Source organism: Podarcis vaucheri (assembly GCF_965113315.1).
Source record: "Podarcis vaucheri genome assembly, chromosome: Z".
Classification (NCBI taxonomy): domain Eukaryota; kingdom Metazoa; phylum Chordata; class Lepidosauria; order Squamata; family Lacertidae; genus Podarcis; species Podarcis vaucheri.
The window spans coordinates 19,862,134-19,883,944 of NC_138758.1; the positions used below are offsets into that span (position 1 = coordinate 19,862,134).

At 44.0% G+C, this 21,811-nt stretch overlaps 1 protein-coding gene across 2 annotated transcripts; it reads right to left on the reverse strand.

The window, feature by feature from the left end:
- Positions 1–1,496: 1,496 nt before the first annotated feature.
- LOC309523640 (uncharacterized protein) lies at positions 1,497–11,841 on the reverse strand. Of its 2 annotated transcripts, XM_082207624.1 has the most exons (6): positions 11,190–11,841; positions 8,540–8,733; positions 8,016–8,174; positions 6,764–6,804; positions 5,573–5,678; positions 1,497–3,659 (listed from the first exon to the last, which is right to left on the reverse strand). In XM_082207624.1, exons 2-6 carry the CDS (start codon positions 8,640–8,642, stop codon positions 3,628–3,630), a joined length of 441 nt encoding a protein of 146 aa, XP_082063750.1. In that variant the 5' UTR covers positions 8,643–8,733; positions 11,190–11,841; the 3' UTR covers positions 1,497–3,627. The 2 variants fall into 2 exon arrangements, with proteins under 2 accessions (XP_082063750.1, XP_082063749.1); XM_082207623.1 differs by lacking the exon at positions 11,190–11,841 and having other exon boundaries at positions 8,540–9,591.
- Between the last annotated feature and the right edge of the window lie 9,970 nt (positions 11,842–21,811).

Genomic DNA, 21,811 nt, shown 5'->3' on the forward strand with positions numbered 1-21,811 from the left:
CCCAGCCATAGCGATGTTCTTTGGCAGGGAGGCGTCTGGGTGGCTTCAGCGGCAAGCGCAGGTCGCCCACCTGGCACCCCCCAGAATTCGGCGCCAGGGTGCCTTGCACCCCTTGCACCCCCAGGTAAAGACGGCCCTGGGTGGAGGACAGAATTAGGCAGGCCTTTTATTGGTTTGTATCCCTCCTAATTAGCAAAATGCCTAACTAATAGCAACAGCAAATGAGATGGCAACACTGTGCCTGGACAATATGATGAAAGTTGGAGCTGCATGCTTTTATATTTTCTTATGAAACCTTTCCCCTCCTCATCCTTTTTAAATCATGAGTCTGGGGACAGGGACTATGTTTATGCTTGTCCTCAATGTGCTGCTTTCAGTCTAGATCCATTCTAGATCCTGTTGTCTACAAAGCTGTGTGTCGTTACTTGATACACATTTGAAAACACTTCTCTTGATTAGGTTATTCTTCCCTGCACATGCCTCAGGTGAGAGGGGAGCCAACTTGAATAAAATATTGAGGGGTACCCAAGTAAGCTCAGCCCTGCATATTCAATTGCATGACATGATGCACAGACACTATTTGAATGGCAATGCCCATCAACGTCTCAAACATTTTATTTGGGGGGCCTGAGGACCCCTTGGCCCCTATGAGTTGGCTCCTATGTCAAGGGAACTAAGAAGGAAGCGGTGGTGGCAGCTGTGTTGTACACCTACCCACAATTGTGGATATGCTCCCCATTGCTAGGACTGTTTTCAAAGGGGCACCATGATTGGTAATGTAGAATCAATGAGCGATGAACTTTTATTTTCAGAATGAAACCAGTTTCTTTCCAGGGGCAAGAAAATATGCCATAGAACTAGACTGTTGGTGTGTGGGCTACGTAGAAAAAACAAATCTGGAGTCTTCACTGATGCTGAAATAAAATGTCATGTGCATCCAGAGACTGACATTATTAATTTTTTTTAAGGTTTGTATGTATGTGTGCATGCATGCAATAAGTAAGAGGTTTTTGTCTTACCCCTTTCCCTTCCCTACATAAAATCCTTTATATTTTGACATTCGGTTTATTGGCTGTTAAAGCACAGTTCTGTGGAAATTCCCACTACAGTCTTCTTCATGTACTTAAGATGGCACAGTTGTTAGTAGGTTTTTTTCAGATTCTTTTTGGCATCTATGTGCAGCATGAAGAAAGTTTCACACAGTCAGTTCACTGCCTTGCAATTGTTTCTATGCAGAACAATTCATACTGGCATCCATGTGCCTGCCCCACTGTGATAAATATAGTGGTCCAAATAACGCTTAAGTTCAGCCTCCCCATTACGACCCCTATAAATGACTGGTTCATTTGAGCATTCATCCTGATATGCTTGTACACAGTTTATGCAGAGGTTAGATTATAGCCAGTTCTTTATTGAGCATTGCACAACCAAAATAGCTGAAGGCAAGACCATGGAAACAGGCAGCAATGCAAACAAAAAGACAATAATCCCAGTAATAAATACAGAAAGATTTTAATCCGTACAACAAGGAAAGACAACACAGGCTTGCTGTCATGGGGATCAATGAAGTAGGTCATATTAATGCAGAAGGATGCAGGATGGGGGAATATGTTGTCCAAAATCATTATTGTTTGGGGTCTTGCTTTGGATAATCACCCCAGTCTAAACAGTTGTGGGGGTGGGGAACAGGACATGAGATCTTCACTCCCTTACACAGCAGGGCCTATAGACTTGCATCATCACCCACAGTGGTCAAATGGGACAGACTATGACTTTACTTGCTCCCCAGGTGAGTAAGCATTCTATGGCAGATGCCTTGCAGCACTCGGGGAACAAACCATCAGTTGCAATTAAGAATAGATGAATCTTATCATTTTCAGTTTCTCATTCACACCCACCCCCCAAAATCTTCAGTTCAGTTCTCTGTATTTCCACATCAAGTTTGTATTATTGTTTTTTTAACATGAAAACCCACCAGCATTTTAGTGAGGATTTATCCTAATATGCCCATTTGTGTATACACCTTTTATATGAAGCAACTTCCCCCTTTATTATGCCTATTTGCATTTTATTTTCACTAATATATGCATTTCTATGCACATGCTGCCCTAATGTATGCATTTATGTACCCTGGAGAACTGGACTGCAAAATTCAGAGAGCCGTGGATTTTGAAGGTTGGTTGTGTTTCTATTCAGAGAAAGTGCATATTAGATAGGCTTGGCTTTTAATGTGAATTGAATCTAATCGATACCCCAACCCTACCATTGCAATAAGAAGTTAGTGAGCAGGTTAGGGGAGGAAGAGGTGGTACAGAACTCCTTCTCTGTGTCAAGCATACAATTGGCCTGCCAGAGGAAAGAACACACATTTCCTTTACAGCCAGAATAGAAATGCCGTGGGTTGCTGAAAGAGGGAACTCTCTCTCTTTCTTCTCTGCCAGCCTCTAGCAGGGTAAAGAATACAGCTCTGCAGGCTAATAAATTTTGTGGGCTTATTTTCAAGGCAGTCTTAAAACAATTAGGTTGTATCCAACTAAGGTCTATTCAGAGTAGGTTCATGGAAATGAATGGACCTAACATAGTCATGTCTAGTAACTTCAATGGAGCTACCCTGATTAGAACTGGTACTGGGTACACCCCATTGTTATTTTATGAAGGGGTGTCTGCTTGCATCCTAGCATTGCTAAACATTGCGGAGGCCATTCATCCCGATGTCACTATCTTAATGGTATTAATAATTTACAAGCATGTAATTTTATTAATTTTAAAAACTGCTTGTTTTATTATGATAAATGTTATGCCTACTCCATTTTAAAGTTTGTTTTATTCTGATGACTATTCTACATTGTTTTTATGAAAAACAGCCATCGGTTTTTTTGTGGATTAAGCAGCAAATAAATATATAATATAAATACATAAAAATAGGCATCTTGCAACTTTCTGTTCTTCCTCCGGTGCTTTTTTTCTGAAGTCTGCTAACTGGAAGGGGTTTGCCTTTGTGGGAGCTTCACCCAACAGCCAACACAGGCTGTTGTGTTTTGACTTCAGGAATAAAGTTTATTCATGATGGAATCTGATTTTAAGCCAATCCAAGGCCCAGTTTAATTCACCTGCTGCCCAAGCAGGAGTGGGGAACCAGTGGCCTCCCAGTTGTTATTGGACTCCAACTCCCACCATCCTTCAACATTGGCCACGTTGGCTGGTGCTGATGGGAGTTGTAGTTCAGCACCATCTGGAGGGCAATGTGTTTTGGTGAGTTTAGGCTTTGAGCTTTGGAAGAACAGACTCTTCCACAACTACCCCACCCAGTTTAACGAAGGTGCAAGCTCTTTCCTTGAGCTGTCTCTCTTTTCCGCATCTGCTATGCCATGAACAAAGCCAGCAACTGGTTTCTGTTCTCCACCATGGGGCTGTTGTGATGATATGAAGGATTCTATCTGCAAGGCAAAGCAAATTCTTCTGCATAACCAAAATGGCATGGCATGATTCAAGGTTAACTGATGCATTGAAGCGCAGCTGTAAGCAAGGAGCCCACATTCTGGACAGACTGGGTTTGAAGGCAGTCTCTGGGAGGCATTTGGGGAGACGGGCACACATGCGCAGAGAAGATCAGTCGGATCCTGGCCTTCAGTTGGTAACGCAGTACTTCCAGAAACAAGCTGGCAAAGAAAAGTGAAAGGGGGGGCAGGAAGGAAGAAGTCACCACAATTAATGGCAAGAAACACTGCTCTTATTTTGGGATGCACTAACTTGTCTATGAACCGCAAATTGACCTAAAGAAGTGGGTATGTGTGGCTAAGCCTGTGGTTAAAATTGAACAGCACAGGTCAAATGCATAGCACCAGCAAAAGGTAAAGGTAAAGGACCCCTGACGGTTAAGTCCAGTTGCGAACGACTCTGGGGTTGCAGCGCTCAACTCGCTCGATAGGCCGAGGGAGCCGGCGTTTGTCCGCAGACAGCTTCTGGGTCATGTGGCCAGCATGACTAAGCCACTTCTGGTGAAACCAGAGCAGCAAACGGAAACGCTGTTTACCTTCCTGCTGCAGTGGTACCTACTTGCACTTTGACGTGCTTTCAAACTGCTAGGTTGGCAGCAGCTGGGACCGAGCAACGGGAGCTCACCCCGTCATAGGGATTCAAACCACTGACCTAGGCTCAGTGGTTTAGACCACAGCGCCACCCACATCCCAACACCAGCAAAACACTTCACTAACTGCTCACTTCATGTGACCGTATTCATACAAAAATGTGTGCTGAGTTGTGGGGTTGGGGATGGTTGGTATCACGGCCTCAGGATGGGGAGAGGCTTTAACCTTTTGTTAGAGATGGGCAGAGCTGTCAGTTTCAGTTTATCTCAGTTTCTCATTTTTCCAGACTCCACATTTCCATAACAGTTGGGGTTTTTTTAAAAAAACAAACTCATGTAAATTTATCAGTATTTTAGTGTGAATTTCTTTTAATACACACATTTTTGCATGCAGTTTTTGCCTTTCACACTTTCTGCAACGTGGTCTTCCATAATGTAATTGCATTATTATCCATTATTTTCACCAATCTACCCATCTGATGCACATTTTATTCCAACGTATGCATTTTTGTATACATTACTTGGCTGGGGAACTGCACTACAATATTCATATAGGTATTAATGTCTTCCCTGTCCCTAGCCTTTGCCCTGCTTCAGATCCCACCCACCCCTCAATCTGCTATTTGTTTTTGGTTGGTTTTGTTTTTTTAAAAAAACCACTATTGTGTAAATAACATTCATCTTGTTTTCCCCTATGCGTTTAGCTCAGGGGTGAGCCATGTGGTGTCCTTTAGATGTTACCGGGTTCTCGTATTGTTTCAGAAAGAGCAAATTAGGGTAACCAATACAAATGCATGCAGAAATAGAAAAAGTAAAACGAAGGTACAATAGGGAGGAAAACTTGAAAGCAACTTATTACTTTTACTGTATTTTGTATATGCTTATATCAATATTTTTCATTTATTTTTTTTAAATAAATTTGTTGCTGTTATCAGTGCTTTTTTTCTTTTAAAAAAAGGTTAGGGGTACTCTCATTTTCCTATTCATATTGAAATACTGCCCCTCAATGAGGCCAAACTTAGATTCACAAAATGTTTAGGGGTATGTGTACCCCTACACACCCCCAGGAAAAAGGACGGATTATTATTATTGAAAGAGCAAATTACTGGTAGGTAGAGTCACCTTTCGGCGTTTCCGTGTGCTGCTCTGGATCGCCAAATGCAGCTTTGTCATGCTGGCCACATGACCCGGAAGTGTCTGTGGACAGCGCTGGCCCCCAGCCTCTTAAGTGAGATGGGCGCACAACCCTAGAGTCGGACACGACTGGCCCGTATGGGCAGGGGTACCTTTACCTTTACCTTTTAGATTCACCTTTAAATGAAAACTGAATTGAAATTCTTCTCCAACCCTATTTGAGAATTCTATGAGGCCTCTGCCCAGGGATCTTACACCTGTACATGATCCAGAATTCTACCACCTGCATATTTTAGAAAGCAGCTCAAGTTCTCCTTTCAACCACATTACTGAGATCCAGAGGCATCTCACCTCTCTTGCTCGGCTTCTGAGGAGACTGGTCTGCTTTGACAAAGGCCTGGCTGCGGAACTTGTCTGCTGCTGCCAGCTTCCACAGAATGGCTTTGATATCCTCTACCTGAAAATTGAAGATGGAGAAATCAGTTCACTCGTAGTCCATGTCAGGTTTGTGTGCATTCATTCATAAGACTGTTCTGTCTCTGTGCCACATAATATTGCAATTCTCCCCTCAAATCTGCCTGGGAAGTTCATATTTACATATGTGTTTTTAAACCCATTTTCTCTCAAAATACACATTTCTACGTTTCATCCTCTGACATGCATTTTTATACTACCAATCAGATGTCAGTGATATAGAAAGGCGTGTCAGAAAAGGGAGGAACAGACACACATAAGAACTGTACAAGAAAACCAATCTGATTCTATGGGTTAGGGGTGGGCAAATCTGTTGGTTCTGATTTCTTGATATTACTTGTTATGCCAATTATACTTTCAGTTCCCCACATTTTCACATTAGTTCGTGATTTTTTTTAAGTTCTCATGAAAATTAATCAACATGTTACTGACAAGTTCTCTTAATATACACATTTTTATATGTGATTTTACTAAGTCCACCCCTATAGAATGTGGTTTTGTATGCTATTTTCACAATTTACGCATTTTAATGCACATTTTATCCTGGTATCTGCATTTCTGTACACATTATTTGACTGGGGAAATGCATTGCAAAATTCAGAGGTGTGCATATTGCAAAGGATGGGTGTGTTTTGGTTCCCATGTCGTTTTGGAAACTGAACTCGCTAAATGCACTGAATGAATGTCACCCACATGCGGATACTCTATTAAAAACATGAAGGTTTGGGAGTTCCAGAGAAAAGAGCTAGAGTGGATGAATACAGGCTTTGGAGGCTGAAAAGATAAATGGGTGATAGTACAGGCAACATCTAGCAGCATAGAAGCTGCTTTATACTTAGTTAGACCATTGGTCCATTTAGTTTAGTACTGTTTGCACTGATTGGCAGTGCAACTCCAAGGCTTCAAGACAGGAGCTTTCCCTAGTCCCATGTGGAGGGGCTGGGGATTTAACCTGGGTCCTTTTGCATGTAAAGCATCACATTTGCTGAGGGTAGAGATGTTATACGTATACAAGAGCGTCCTACATTAATCTGTGAAAAGTTGAGAGGGCATGTCTTTGACACTCACCAGGTTATCGGCACTGTCATCTTGCAGTGACTCCTTGCCTCCTGCAATGACAAAATACATCTGGAAACGGCCCCACAAACAGGAAGAAACTGAGCTTTTGCCGCGCAGTTATTTTTCAAGCGGAAAAAAAGGAAGAAAGGGGAGGCAGGCAATGCCAGTTGGTAATTTGGAAAGCAAAATGAAGAAAATGTCAAGTGCACACTATTGTTGGAACCAAGTTTTTAAGGAGGAACTACCGGTAATCTCAGTCCGAAACTGAGAACTATAATGAGCATCATTTGCTGAGAAGGACAAATGAACACATTCTGGACATAACAAACAATGAAGGGGCAGGACCTATCTGGTCTGACAGTTAATGCCCCATGTAGCCAGGATAAGCATTGGAATTTATAATTCTATGAATCTATGATGCATCCATTCTTTCTGAACAAATCCTAACTGGATATGCATTCTGTGAGTTATTTATGGCTGCGGCTCCTATGCTAGCCGGCAAACAGCGGAAGGAATGGAATGTGACCTTATACCATCCAGATAAACACTGCAAAGAACTGAACAATGGAAGACAGTAATTAACCCTCCCAGGTTTGGAACAACAACATATATGAGGGACTACACATGTGAAATGGGTTACTTATTTATAAAATGTAACATAGGTGCTTTTTGTAAGGTGAAAAAAGCGGCCAGCTGGAATAATGGTTTAACTTCAAGTGAAGGGTATCAACAGGACTCCAAATAAGAAACCATGAGGCAATGTGTGGAAACGATGGTGGTCATGCGTTTGGAACAGGAGCCGGAAACCTGATTTTAAGAAACTGTATTAAATTTAATTAATTTGGTTTGATTTGTAATAATTTGGAAAATTAATAAAAATAATTCGGAGATAGCAGAAAAGAAAAAGAAAAAAAGAATTAAGGGAGCATCTTACTAGCCTAATTCCAGTATTCACTGGTATGATGCAGAGCTGATGGGGAGGAGGAGTACAGTAAAAGAGGGGATTTTAAGGGGTTTTTAAGATCAGTTGATTATTTAGCATTCATGCAGATACATTTGTGCAGAGGTTATACGACGATGCCAGCAAGCGGATATGATCCTGCACTTTCCATTACTTTTTTCTGTCACTTTTCTTATTGGACTCCCTGCGGTTAGAAAAGTGCTGGGATGATTGCACTAGAAAAGTGTGGGACGATAACCACATTTTGTGTGAACGAACAGCCCATCAAGAAGTGCCCCCAAATCATGTACCCACACTAACCGTTCCATTGTCTGCTTTTCTGGACCTGATTAATTCCTTCTTCCAGGGCAGAGTGAGCTGCATTCAGATTCCGGGATGGACGAAGTCCAAAAGAAGCTGTATCATCAGGTATGAATCCAACAGCGTTATCCACCAAGTTAAAATCCGTAGGTACAAAATCTGGACAGAACATTTAAAAAAATGTGTGCTTGTAACTTTCCCACTATGGGAAGCAGAACAGATACATCAGACGTTCCTTAATCTGGTGCTCTCCAGAAAGATTACAACTCCTATCATCCCTGACCATTGGAGTACAACCACTGGACTTTTGGACTACAACTCCCATTGACCATGTTAAGAAGGACTGAAGAGAGTTAGAGCCTGATAACTTATGAAAGGCACCAGATTAGGGAAGGCCAAGATGGGCCTTGGTCTGATCTAGCAATGCTCTGCTTATATTGACATGCATTTGTAACCTAGTGTGAAACCATCACAACAGCACTGACCAACTTCCACCCCAAATCATAATCAAGATTGTTTCTTACCTTGCATGGCCTTAATGTCTGGGTAAACAGGATAGGCCGCTACACAGCAGATAGATGAAAGCGCTACCATGACATACGCCAGAATCTGGAACTGCATCTTCATTGTCCCCCTTTGCAGCTTGGCCAAACTGTGAGGATCTCGCAGCGGCCTGCGTGTTTGGACCCTCCTTTATATCCTCTCCACCCATCTATCTCTGCAGGATCAATATGTTATCATTTTGCAAGAGATTCTCATCATCCCAGTCATCCATCTATTGCAGCGACAGTTTGTCATCCTAATGCACCACCATCCTTTCACGCTTCCATTCTATCGTCGCTTGAACAGGTAGCCCTTAACAAATGTTTGGACTAGATCAGACAGTTCATTACTGTTTGGTTTGGCTGGGAGAACCTGGGGTAGAAATGAAACGTCGTGACGTCAACAGCTCTCTGAAGTTAACAATGAGTTTGGCCTGGACTGAATGGAATGGACAGAAAAATAGATGGTACCATTTTTTATTTTCTTTTTTGTATATGCAAAATGCAAACCAGCATTTCCGCTTCACAGGATGTTACTGTGTAAAGATTACCCACTTCCCCTGCCCTATGAAAAGCCCTGCAGAGGTGGGCGCTTCTTGGTGGCAAATGCCACCTCCTTGATGATGCATTTCCTTTGCTTCCTGCCAAAGTTTTGCTGGAGTCAAGAGTCCATCCAAGCTGAAAAGCACAGTCTTATAAGCGCAGGGATGGGAAACCCTTTTCAGCCTGAGGGCTGCACTTCCTTCTGGGCAACTTTCAGGAAGCCACGTGCCAGAGGCAAAAGGAGGTGGAGCAACTTTAAAAAATTACCTTTGTATAGTATAGCCTTACATGGCTCAGGACTGCAACACCTTAAGCATCGCCTCTCCCCATACAAACCAACCTAGACCCTGTGCTTGTCATCTGAGGCCCTTCTCTATATCCTCCATCCCACAGAGGTTCAGAGGGTGGCAACAAGAAAACGGGCCTTTTCTGTGGTGGCTCCCCAATTGTGGAATGCTCTCCACAGAGAGGCTCACCTGGCGCCTTCATTACATGTCTTTAGGCACCAGGCAAAACATTCCTCTATACCCAGGCCTATAACTATTAACTATTATTATTATTATTATTATTATTATTATTATTACTATTACGCCATCGATTTGACTGGGCAGCTCCCATACAAAAATACAGTGGTACCTCAGGTTAAGAACTTAATTCGTTCCGGAGGTCCGTTCTTAACCTGAAACTGTTCTTAACCTGAGATACCAGCTAATGGGGCCTCCGACTGCCGCTGCGCCGCCACACGATTTCTGTTCTCATCCTGAAGCAAAGTTCTTAACCCGAGGTACTATTTCTGGGCTAGTGGAGTCTGTAACTTGAAGCGTCTGTAACCCAAGGTACCACTATAGTAAAAACGCAATACAACATCACACGCTAAAATCTTCCTTAACCAGAGCTGCCTTCAGATGTCTTCTAAAAATCACATAGCTGTTTACAGTGCTTTTTTCGGGGGCGGGGACTCAGGGATACACATACCCCTAAGCATTTTGTGAATCTTTGTACTTTACTATATTTATTTTTCCTGATTTGAAATATAAAATGGTGATTTCCTTGAGTCAAAATGAGAGTACCCCTAAGCATTTTTTTAAAGGAAAAAAGCACTGGCTGTTTATCTCCTTGACATCTGATGGGAGGGTGTTCCAGTGGCCAGGCACCACTACTGCAAAGGCCCTCTGCCTGGTTCCCTGTAACCTCATCTCTTGCAATGAGGGAACCACCAGAAGACCCTCTGAGCTGAACGATATCGGTGGAGCGCCTCCTTCAGGTACACAGGGTTGGAGTCATTTAGGGCCTGTAAAAAGGGGGGAGGACTGTTGTTATTATGACTATTTTTTTTATTAGGCTGTCTGTCAGTATGCTTTTTGCTATTGTATATTTTTATCATTGACATTCCATAATGTATTTTAATTATGTATCTTTTGGTACACACACACACACACACACACACACACACACACACACACACATCGTTCAGCCCGGACACTGAGGTCCAGTGTTGCGGGCCTTCTGACAGTTCCCTCCCTGCAAGAAGTGAGGTTACATGGAAGCAGGCAAAGGGCCTTTTCGGTAGTGGCGCCCACCCTGTGGAACACCCTCCCACCAGATGTCAAGGAAATAAACAACTATCTGACTTTTAGAAGACATTCTGAAGGCGGTCCTGTTTAGGGAAGTTTTTAATGTTTGAAGTTTTATTTTATTTTTAGTCTTCAGTTGGGAGCCGCCCAGAGTGTCTGGGGAAACCCAGCCAGATGGGTGGGGTATAAATAATAAAATTATTATGATTATGATTAGAGTAGCTTCTGCACACACTAACATACTTACTATCCTCCTGTCAGGCAAGCAAAACTCAGTATCATAGGAACATGTAAAGCTGCCTTATACAAGGTCAGATCATTAGCCTACTGCATTCAGTATTGTCAACCCTGGCTGGCAGTGGCTCTCCAGGCCTCGTGGCCTGAGGTGTCCCACCCCCATTAAAAGAGTCCAAGAAATCGCTGCAAGGGAAGGCTACTAGAAGAGTCCCATTGCTATTCTTCTATTGGCAAGTTTCAGCTGCCCATTGCTCCAAGGTTTTAAAGGAGACACCCACCCTCCTGGAACAAATCAAGTTCTAGTTTCAAAAAGTGTCCAGCCAGATCTCTAGGAAGCCCTCAAGAGGAGAGACATGAAATCTGCAGCCGCTCTCAACTGTTTTGTCTCCAGCATTGCTATTCACAGGTGCGCTATACCTAGCAGTTGTTGCGACACCTACCGTCCCCAACTACCTGTAGCTTCTTCTATTAACCCTCAAATCAAAGTTCCTCCTTGCAAACTGGATCTTTCCCATTCTTGCCAGCAGAACCACCACCTGCGCCTGTTTCTGAGCTCCCCCCCCTTTTTTTTTTTGGTTCTGTTGTGACTTTAATGAGTGATAATTGGCAAGGTGATCTTTTCCTTGTGCTGGATTAAGAAGTGAAGCCAGTATTGCCAGTAGGAGAGGCAAGAGCAGCCAGCCAAGGAAAGGATAAAAGTTCCACTACTTTTCTAAATCACATGCCTGTGAGTGCCTCCAGAATATACGCACGTAAGAAGGACCTACTGGATCAGGTCAGAGGCAAATCCAGTCCAGCATCCTGTTCTCACAGTGGCCAAACCAATTGCAAGCAGGACCAGAGCACGAGAGCACTCACCCCTCTTGTGGTTTCCAGCAATTAGTATTCAGAAGTATTTCCGCCTAGACGGCTACTAGCCTTCGATAGCCCTCGCCTCCATGAATTTGTCTAATCTTCTTTTAAAGCCTTGTAGATTGATGGCCATCACTGCCTCCAGTTTGGGTGAGTTCCACAGTTGAGCTGCTTGAAGGATAACTTTATTTTATCTACCCTGAATGATGGTGTTTTGCAAGAGGGATTCAAGTGCATACCAGGACTTTAGATTGTGTCACCTAAAAGTGGATGTAAGGCTTCTTGCTCCCCAGCGCAAGAAATCCAGTGTTTTGAAGAATTTTTATTTATTTATTTATTTTGCAGTCAGGAAAGTAACAGGCCAGTGCATTTACGTGTGAGGGATGACTGAATGGCTGATAGAAAGATATGCAAATACCTAGCGGCAACCCACTAAGAAAAACCACGGGTAGAGTGAGCCCGTGGCCGTGGGACTCGGCGGGCACCAGAAGCTACCCTGAAATCACAGAAGGGACCCCGTAAGGAGCTCCAGAGTGAAGGAGGGGGAGCGGTGCTGTGAGTTCATCGCTCTTTCCGCGGAAGCGAAGCCGCGCGGCTGTTGCAGATGAGCGCCGACCTTTCTTCCTAAAAACATCAAGCTGCAAGCAACATACCCGTGAGTAACGGACACTAAAATTGGCAAATAATTTGTAAAATTCGGCTGAAACCGGGAGACGAGAAAAGGGAAGTCCGTCTCCCGGCATTGCTGGCAAGATCAAAGCAAGAATTTGAGAAGCGGGAAGCACGTTAAAAGGGATTGCGGAAAGTTAAAACTTTTGTGCGCTTATGGAGCTGTTTTCTTCAAAGTGAAAGAAAAGAACTGCTATTGAATTAAAGGGATTTTAAGCATTAAGTTGGGACTCTCCTCCCGTTTTATGGGCTGCAACTTTAAAGAGCCAGATTGTCGGGCTGCCAGGTAGGAGAGATCGGTCAAACTGCGGATACAGTTACTGAAACTTACAGGAACTTAACTGATACTATTGAGCAGAAATAGATTGGATGTGACACTGTTGCAGACACCTTCTATGAAACTTTGTTTAACTTCAAAAAGTGCTCTGGAGAGCTTTTTGACTGTACAGGGACTATTGTATTCTTTAAACTGAGTCAAATTGGAATTTTAATGGCGGAGGTCGGAGTGAAACAATACAAATTGAAAGCTTTTGCAGATGACCTAGTCTTAACATTACAGGAGCCAGAATCTAGTACAAAAAGAGTTTTAGAACTTATTTCGGAGTTTGGTCGGGTGGCGGGATTCAAGCTGAACAAGCAAAAAACTAAGGTCTTGGCTAAAAATTTGACATCTACAGAAACAGAGAGGTACCAGAAAGAAACAGAATTAAGTGTGGTTAAAAAAGTGAAATACCTAGGGGTATATTTGTCCCCCAAAAACTTGAACTTATTTAAAGATAATTATGAAAAATGTTGGTTGGAAATTAAAAAGGATTTGGAAATTTGGTCAAGATTGAAACTCACCTTGTCGGGTCGAATTGCAGCTATAAAGATGAATGTATTGCCGAAAATGTTATTCTTGTTTCAAACCCTACAGATCGTGGACAGAGTAGAATGTTTTGGAAAATGGCAGAAGGACATATCTAGGTTTGTCTGGCAGGGCAAAAAGCCCCGAATAAAATTTAAAATACTAACTGACTCGAAAGAAAGAGGGGGGTTTGCCCTGCCGGACTTGAGGTTGTACTATGAAGCTGCAGCCTTCTGCTGGTTGAAGGATTGGTTCCTGTTGGAGAACACTGATGTCCTAGATCTGGAAGGGTTTGACAATGCTTTTGGTTGGCATGCATATTTATGGTACGACAAGGTGAAAGTTCATAAATTGTTTAAAAACCATATTGTCAGAAAAGCAATTTTTGCCGTCTGGATGAAGTATAAAGACTTACTAGAAGGTAAGACCCCAAGGTGGCTGTCAGGGAACTGACATCAGAGGAAAGGGAGTTGGTAGGGCTCCCAGAGACTGGGAGAAAGTCAGCAGCCAAAGCAGGGACCAGCAGGGGGAGCGAGGGGTCTCTGGAGGAGGATCTCAGTAATGCTGAGAGAGACGCAGCAGCCCAGGCAGGAAACAGCGGGGGAGAGAAAGGGGTGAGAGACACGTCCAGCGAAAATAGCGGGGAGGTGTCAGAAGCAACTGTAGGAAGACCCATTCTTCGCCGGAAGCTGCCACGTCGTGAGTCCAGGAGACGCGTTTCCGTTAAGGAACTTCTTTGCTGGAAACGTTTCCGCAGACAGCCACTGTCAGACTCTACGAGTGACTAGAGCAGACATGTCTGAGGAGCTCTGTCACACACAGAGGTTTGTGGAGCCGCACAAACTCTGAGGGAGCACAATTTTAAGCACAAGCAGCTAATCATCCCCTCACAGCAGTCTGACAGAGCCTGTACGCTGCCTGTGCAGGAGAAAGCATCATGAGCGACCCAGCCGGAGCAGGAGCCGGAGGAGCAGGGGGTGGAGCTGGTCCAAGCTTGGAAGAAAGATACCGAGCATTGGAGGTCCAACTTGCGCTGCAGACGGCGAGGCTCGAGGAGAGAAGGGCTCAGGATGCAGACAAAAAGGGGAGAACCACTCAGTTCCCCAGAAAGGTACCAGGATTGGTGCAGAAGTTTGGGGGGGACCCCAAGGATTACCATGCCTTTAGGACAGAGATGCAATATGCCCTTAATGTGCAGTTTGATGAGTTCCCTGATGAGGAATCGCGAGTTGCTTTCGTAATTGGGCATCTTGAGAGGGGGGCGCGAGACTGGGTTCGACCCCTGATGGCAACGCACAATGATATCCTAAAGGACACTATGAAGTTCTTTCGTGCAATGGATATCATGTTTTCCAGCGATATTGAGGAAGGGGTGGTGCGCAGACAGCTAATGGCTTGCAAGCAGGGAAGCAGATCTGTCCGTGAGTACTGGACTGAATTTACCATGCTGATTCACAGATTGGGGTGGGATTTATCGGCGGCACCCATTCAGATGCTATTCGAAGAAGGTCTTTCTTCGGCTGTGAAAGACGAGCTGTCCCGGAGCCCCAGGGCGGTGTCTATGGATCAGCTGACCAAATCTGCGCTGACCATTGGAGCGCGCCAGGAGGCAAGAGCCTTGGAGAGGCGGGAAGGGAGAGGGGAACGTTGGAAGGAGTTCCGCATTCCAGACATTCCTGAGCCAGCTTTCCCGCCGGCAGAGCCGATGGAAATCGGAACAGCCCGCGCGCGCGCAGTTTCAAAGCCCAGTGAGGGGGCTAAGAAGGAGGGAAAAGGAGCCCGGAAATGCTATCTCTGCCAACAGCCAGGCCACTTTGCCAGAGTCTGCCCCCAGAGGAAGGAATGGCAAGGGATGGTGGGAGCTGTTGAGGGGGGAGAGCAGGGAGAAACGGAGCATGTAAAAGCCAACGCCTGGTTGCCACCGTCAGGGCACTGCAGCCAGGCCAAAGAGCAGTGAAAGTGCCCATGCCAGAAGCTCCTCGACCTGCTCTAGTGATTGAAGTGTCGCTAGAGCTGCAAAATGGACACCCCCTAAAAATAAAGGCGCTGTTGGACTCAGGCAGCTCCTGCAATTTTATGAGCAAGGAGTTTGCTGCTGAACACCAGATACAGACTATCCCTTTAAGCAACCCCCTGCAGGTGACCACGATCGATGGCAGGGAACTGTTGGGAGGAGGAGTCAGCTTGCAGACCGTCCCAATGATAATGAGGGTGGCAAGGCACACAGAACTGATAGCGTTTAATGTGGCCACCTTGGGAGGCGCTCCCATTATTTTGGGAATGAGCTGGCTAGCCCTACATGATCCGCTGGTGGGCTGGCATCAAAGAGTGGTTTCCTTCGGTTCAGCACATTGCTTAGAACACTGCAGGGGGGGAAAGGGGTCAGCAGGGGCCCAAGCCACCCTGGCAGGGACTGAAGTAATGGAGAAGGGGAAGGTGCCACCACAGTATGCTGATCTCAGCGACGTGTTCAGCGAGAAGGAAGCTGACCAACTACCCCCGCATAGGCCCTTTGATTGCCAGATCAATTTACTCCCTGGAGCACAGCTTCCTGTAGGCAAGTTGTATGCCATGTCAGACAGGGAAATGCAGCAGTTGCGAGAGTTCATTGACAAGAACCTGAAGAGAGGCTTCATCAGAGAGTCCAAGGCAGCGGGGGGTAGCCCAGTGTTTTTTGTGGATAAAAAGCACACGGACAAGCCGAGACTTGTATGTGATTTCAGGCGGTTAAATGCAGTGACAGAGCCGGCGGCTTTTCCTATGCCCAGGATTGATGATATTTTGACCAGGGTGCGGAAAGGAAAGATTTTTACAAAGCTGGACCTAAGGGGGGCGTACAACCTGATACGTATAAGGAAAGGGGATGAATGGAAGACCACCATGTTCACCCCTTTGGGGGCATTTGAATACCTCGTTATGCCTTTTGGATTACAAACAGGATCCGCGTGTTTTCAAGCCTTCATGAACCACGTACTGGGGCCTTTGCTCTACAAGAATTGCGTGGCCTTCTTAGATGACGTGTTGGTGTATTCGGAGAATGAGGAGCAACATGTGAGAGACGTCAGAGAAGTGTTGAGCAGGCTGCAAGCCAACAGGCTGTGGGTGAAACTGGAGAAGTGTCAGTTTCATACCAAGGAGGTGGAATTCCTGGGGTACCGCTTGTCAGACAAGGGGTTGGCCATGGACCCCGGCAAGGTTCAAGCAGTGCTGGAATGGAAAACACCCAAAACCAAGAAGGATGTGCAGAGGTTCCTAGGGTTTGGAAACTTTTATCGTAAGTTCATCCGAAACTTCGCCCACCTGACGGCGCCCATCACGGACTGTCTCAGCAGTAAAAAGAAGTTTGTTTGGACGGGGGAGGCGGAGCGAGCGTTTGAGGAACTGAAAAGGGCCTTCGCCTCTGATGAACAACTTCTGCATGTGGATTTACAAAAAAAGCTGAGGGTCGAAACAGACGCTTCTGACAGAGCCATAGGGGCGGTGCTTCTTCTGCAGCCGGGGAAGGAGGAGTCAGAGTGGCGACCGTGTGCCTTCTTTTCGCGAAAGCTGAACAAATCCGAGAGGAACTACACGGTGTACGACCGGGAACTTCTTGCAATTCATGAGGCTTTCCGGAGATGGAGGCACCTGCTAATTGGTGCACAACATAAGGTGCAAGTGTGCACGGACCATAAGAATCTAGAGTATTGGAGAACTGCGCGAGTGCTCAACCAACGGCAGTTGAGATGGGCCCAGGAGTTCTCCAAATTTAACTTTGAGATTTGTTACGTGCCAGGCCCAGAGAACGTTAGGGCGGACGCTCTCTCACGCAAACCTGAATATTTGGAGGGGTTCTCTGATTCTGAGGCGGAGGAGGATTCAGCGAGCCGGAACGAAAACCGATGGAGGGAAATGTTCGAGACGTCTGAAGATGAAGAGGATTCTTTTCGGGGTTTCAGCTCCTCACCGCCCAGAGGAGAGAGTAGGGGCGGGGGGGAAGGGGGCCCTGGAGGGGAGGTGGATGTCAGGGAACTGACATCAGAGGAAAGGGAGTTGGTAGGGCTCCCAGAGACTGGGAGAAAGTCAGCAGCCAAAGCAGGGACCAGCAGGGGGAGCGAGGGGTCTCTGGAGGAGGATCTCAGTAATGCTGAGAGAGACGCAGCAGCCCAGGCAGGAAACAGCGGGGGAGAGAAAGGGGTGAGAGACACGTCCAGCGAAAATAGCGGGGAGGTGTCAGAAGCAACTGTAGGAAGACCCATTCTTTGCCGGAAGCTGCCACGTCATGAGTCCAGGAGACGCGTTTCCGTTAAGGAACTTCTTTGCTGGAAACGTTTCCGCAGACAGCCACTGTCAGACTCTACGAGTGACTAGAGCAGACATGTCTGAGGAGCTCTGTCACACACAGAGGTTTGTGGAGCCGCACAAACTCTGAGGGAGCACAATTTTAAGCACAAGCAGCTAATCATCCCCTCACAGTGGCTATCACCGTTGGAGGCCAAGGCTCTAAAAAGACCCAATATGGAGGCCTGCTGGCCAAAATATTGGGAAATAATTGAAAGAACTGGAGATAATTGGAAGTTGCAGAGCCAGGACAAACTAAAAAGTAAGGTGCGAGACTGGCTACATTATGCTCAAATTCAAGAGGTTTTTAAAATGGACAAAAAAGTTGGTTTCCAGGTGGAAAAATCGAAATTGGAGACGGAATTGTTAGAACCAAAGACTAAGGTACTTTCGAGAATGTACAACTTGCTGCTTAAATGGAACACACAGGATGAGACAGTTAAATCTGCCATGATAAAATGGGCACAGGATGTTGGGCATAACATCATGTCTGAGGACTGGGAAAGGTTGTGGAACACCGGTATGAAGTTTACGGCATGTAGTGCCTTGAGAGAGAACATTATGAAAATGGTATACCGGTGGTACATGACCCCAGTCAAGCTAGCTAAGATATACCACCTGTCTGATAATAAATGTTGGAAATGCAAAGAGGCAGAAGGGACATTCTTTCACCTCTGGTGGATCTGCCCAAAAGTGAAGGCCTTCTGGGAAACGATATATAACGAACTGAAAAAGGTATTCAAATATACCTTTCCTAAGAAACCGGAGGCCTTCCTTCTGGGCATGGTGGACCGGAAGGTGTTAAAGAAGGATAGAACTTTGTTTATGTATGCAACCACAGCAGCAAGAATTCTCATCGCAAAGCATTGGAAGACACAAGATTTACCCACACTGGAGGATTGGCAGACGCAGTTGATGGACTATATGGAATTAGCAGAAATGACTGGCAGAATCCGAGATCTGAACGAGGAAACAATAGAGGAGGACTGGAAAAAATTTAAAGACTATTTGCAAAAATACCATAAGTTGTTTGAATGTTAAGATTGTGCACGATTAGGAAACGTTACGCTTCTGCAATTTGATTAGGTAAATGTTAAAGTAAGTCATAACAAAAAAAAAGAAAAAGGAGACAATTTGAAACAAATATATTATGTTTATTTTAAAGGTACTAAAATTGAATTACAACATTTTGAACTTGGTAACATAATAATTGAAAGTTACAGTAAGTTGCGAAATAAGGTAACAAATTGCTGATATTGTTATTGCAAAGAACGCAATGTTGGGAAGATGTGAGGAGGTCTAACTGGTAGTGACATATGGAAAGATGATTCGATATATATTTAATTCTTTTTTTATTTTTGTTTATCTTTAAAATCTGTTTCTTGTTTCTTGCTTTCCATCTGAATTTGTGAACCTATGGAAAGAAACGCAATAAAAATTTATAATAAAAAAAAGAAAGATATGCAAATACCCTGCAAGCATATCAGAATGGATGCTGATTGTCATGCAACCGCCCCCCAAACAAATTGGAACAAATGCTCAATGGAGTTCAGATGCAATCTAATCTCCACACAAGTTTTATGCAAGCAAATCAGGATGGATGTGCAATAAACTAGTGATTGCTATGCTAGGAACAGACACCAAAGCTCCAACAGCATTCTTGCTTGTGGCTGCCTCTGCCACTTTCTGCTATTGTGTTTCTTGCTGGCTCCACAACTGAGCCATTATCATGTGGCTCTTCCGGCTGCTGGAAACTGGACAAACAGTCCGCATGCATCTTTCCATCAGCTGCTACAAAACTCGTTTTTCACCCCTAACCTTGACAGGTTCATTTTCCCTTCCGCAGCACATCCCGTGAGAGGGATGAGAGAAGACAGATGAGTCAGAACAGTCATCCATCTTGGCCTCGAGTGCCCGTCATTGCTTTAGGCAGCTTGTCCTAACTACATCTATTCCTGTCCTGTATTCAATTTGCTTCTATTTACTGGCTGTCTGTTGCCATCAGATGAAAAATTATTGACATGATCTTACCACTCTGGCTGGCTCAAGGCAATAGAAGGGTATCAAAGGAGCCCTGAAAGGTTCATAAGCGTAGCTTCTATTTATGATGATTTATATAGGACTCCCACTTCCAGGCTCACATTATTATTATTATTATTATTATTATTATTATTATTATTATTATGCGTTTATGATTATTTGTGCTCTTGATGGTACTGGGGTGGTTATATGTGATTCTGCTTTCAATACTGTTTGTGCCTGCAGAAACTTCGATGTGGATATACTGCTTTGTTTTCGATCAGCCCATATCCTGTAGCTTCCTGAGGAAACCCTGTAACTTTTTATACCGCAGATGTTCAAATTTATTTCTTCTCCTGCTTTCGTTGCGCTTTAGAATAACTTGTGACTGGTCCAATATAAATCCGCCAGCAATGCACTATTCTTGCATCAATGGCATGTTGCAGAAAATTACACCTGCAAATACACACACGCGCACACCAATTTGGACCACAGAAATTCAGTTAGGCTTTTCATGCGAACCTACCTAATTCACACTTTCTGAAATGATTGTTGTGGTTGTTGTTTAGTCGTTTAGTCGTGTTCAACTCTTCGTGACCCCATGGACCAGAGCACGCCAGGCACTCCTGTCTTCCACTGCTTCCCGCAGTTTGGTCAAACTCATGCTGGTAGCTTCGAGAACACTGTCCAACCATCTCGTCCTCTGTCGTCCCCTTCTCCTTGTGCCCTCCATCTTTCCCAACATCAGGGTCTTTTCCAGGGAGTCTTCTCTTCTCATGAGGTGGCCAAAGTATTGGAGCCTCAGCTTCACGATCTGCCCATCCAGTGCGCACTCAGGGCTGATTTCCTTAAGAATAGATAGGTTTGATCTTCTTGCAGTCCATGGGACTCTCAAGAGTCTCTTCCAACACCATAATTCAAAAGCATCAATTCTTCGGTGATCAGCATTCTTTATGGTCTGAAATGATATGTGAACCCAAACACAACCAACCTTCTAAATTTGTACTTCTCTAATTTTTACAGTGCAGTTCTGCAACCAAATAATGTGTAGATTGGGGTAAGTGTGCATTTAAAAAAAAAACATAAATAGGGTTGCCATATTTCAAAAAGTGAAAATCCAGACACAACAGTTGTTGAGCTTTTTTTTTTTGCCCAAAGTTTTTGAAACTATTTTTAAGGATTTTTGACAAAATCTAGACTTCAGATGCCCCGACACACTGATTCCAACTGCCATATTCCAGCTGGGTCAATGAAATATGGCAGCCTTGCCATGTATCCATGAGAATAATATGAAATGTATTACATGGGGGAAGGGAAATTGCTTGCAAAATGGTGTACTCAACAGGAGAAATTTGCAGCAAAATGCTGACAAATTTCATGAGGACTTTAAAAATAAAACAACCTGATCCAAAAATGTGGAATACCAAACTTAAGGCTGGGGAAATGAGCAACGGAGAAAAACTGCAATTTATGCATCCATCCATCCATCCCTCCCTACTGCTGTATGGAATGCCCTCCCTAAAAAGGTAAACCGAGAGACCTCCTTACAGTTAAGATGCTGGGTGTTTACAGTTAAAATGCATTTGTGTTTTAATTATTTATTTTTATTTATTTCATAAAATGGATACACTGCTTGACTGTAAAAAAACAACAACATAAAACTCAAAGTGATTTACAAAAATTTTAAGCAATTGAAATCAAGAAAAACATCACAACCCTACTTTAAAACATACAAAAGTTAATACACTAAAACAGATTAAAACCATCTCTGCTTTCTAAGCTTCTGGGTAGGCTTGTCTAAAACATAATTGATTTATGGAATCCAAAGGGTGTATAACTATATGTTGTTTTCTATTAGTATGTTTTGTAATTAAAATAAAAATTGGGAAATTGGTGGAAGGGAATTTGGGTCGACCTTAGGAAAGGACGTAAATGATGAGTATTGTGGTTTAATTGAGGTTTATAAGTTAGATTTGGTTAATTAAGAAGAATTAAGTAAAATATTAATAAGGTAAAAGTTGGAGATAAGAACTTGCTGAGTTAATTACTGAAATTAGGATGCAAGAAGGGGAGGTGTGGGGAAGTCAGGGAAACTGGTTAAGAAATTAAGGATTTGAAATTATGTATGTTTGTCTTTGTGTTTGTGTGTCTGTGTTGTGTATTGTGTGTGTGTATATAAACTGTGAAAACCCA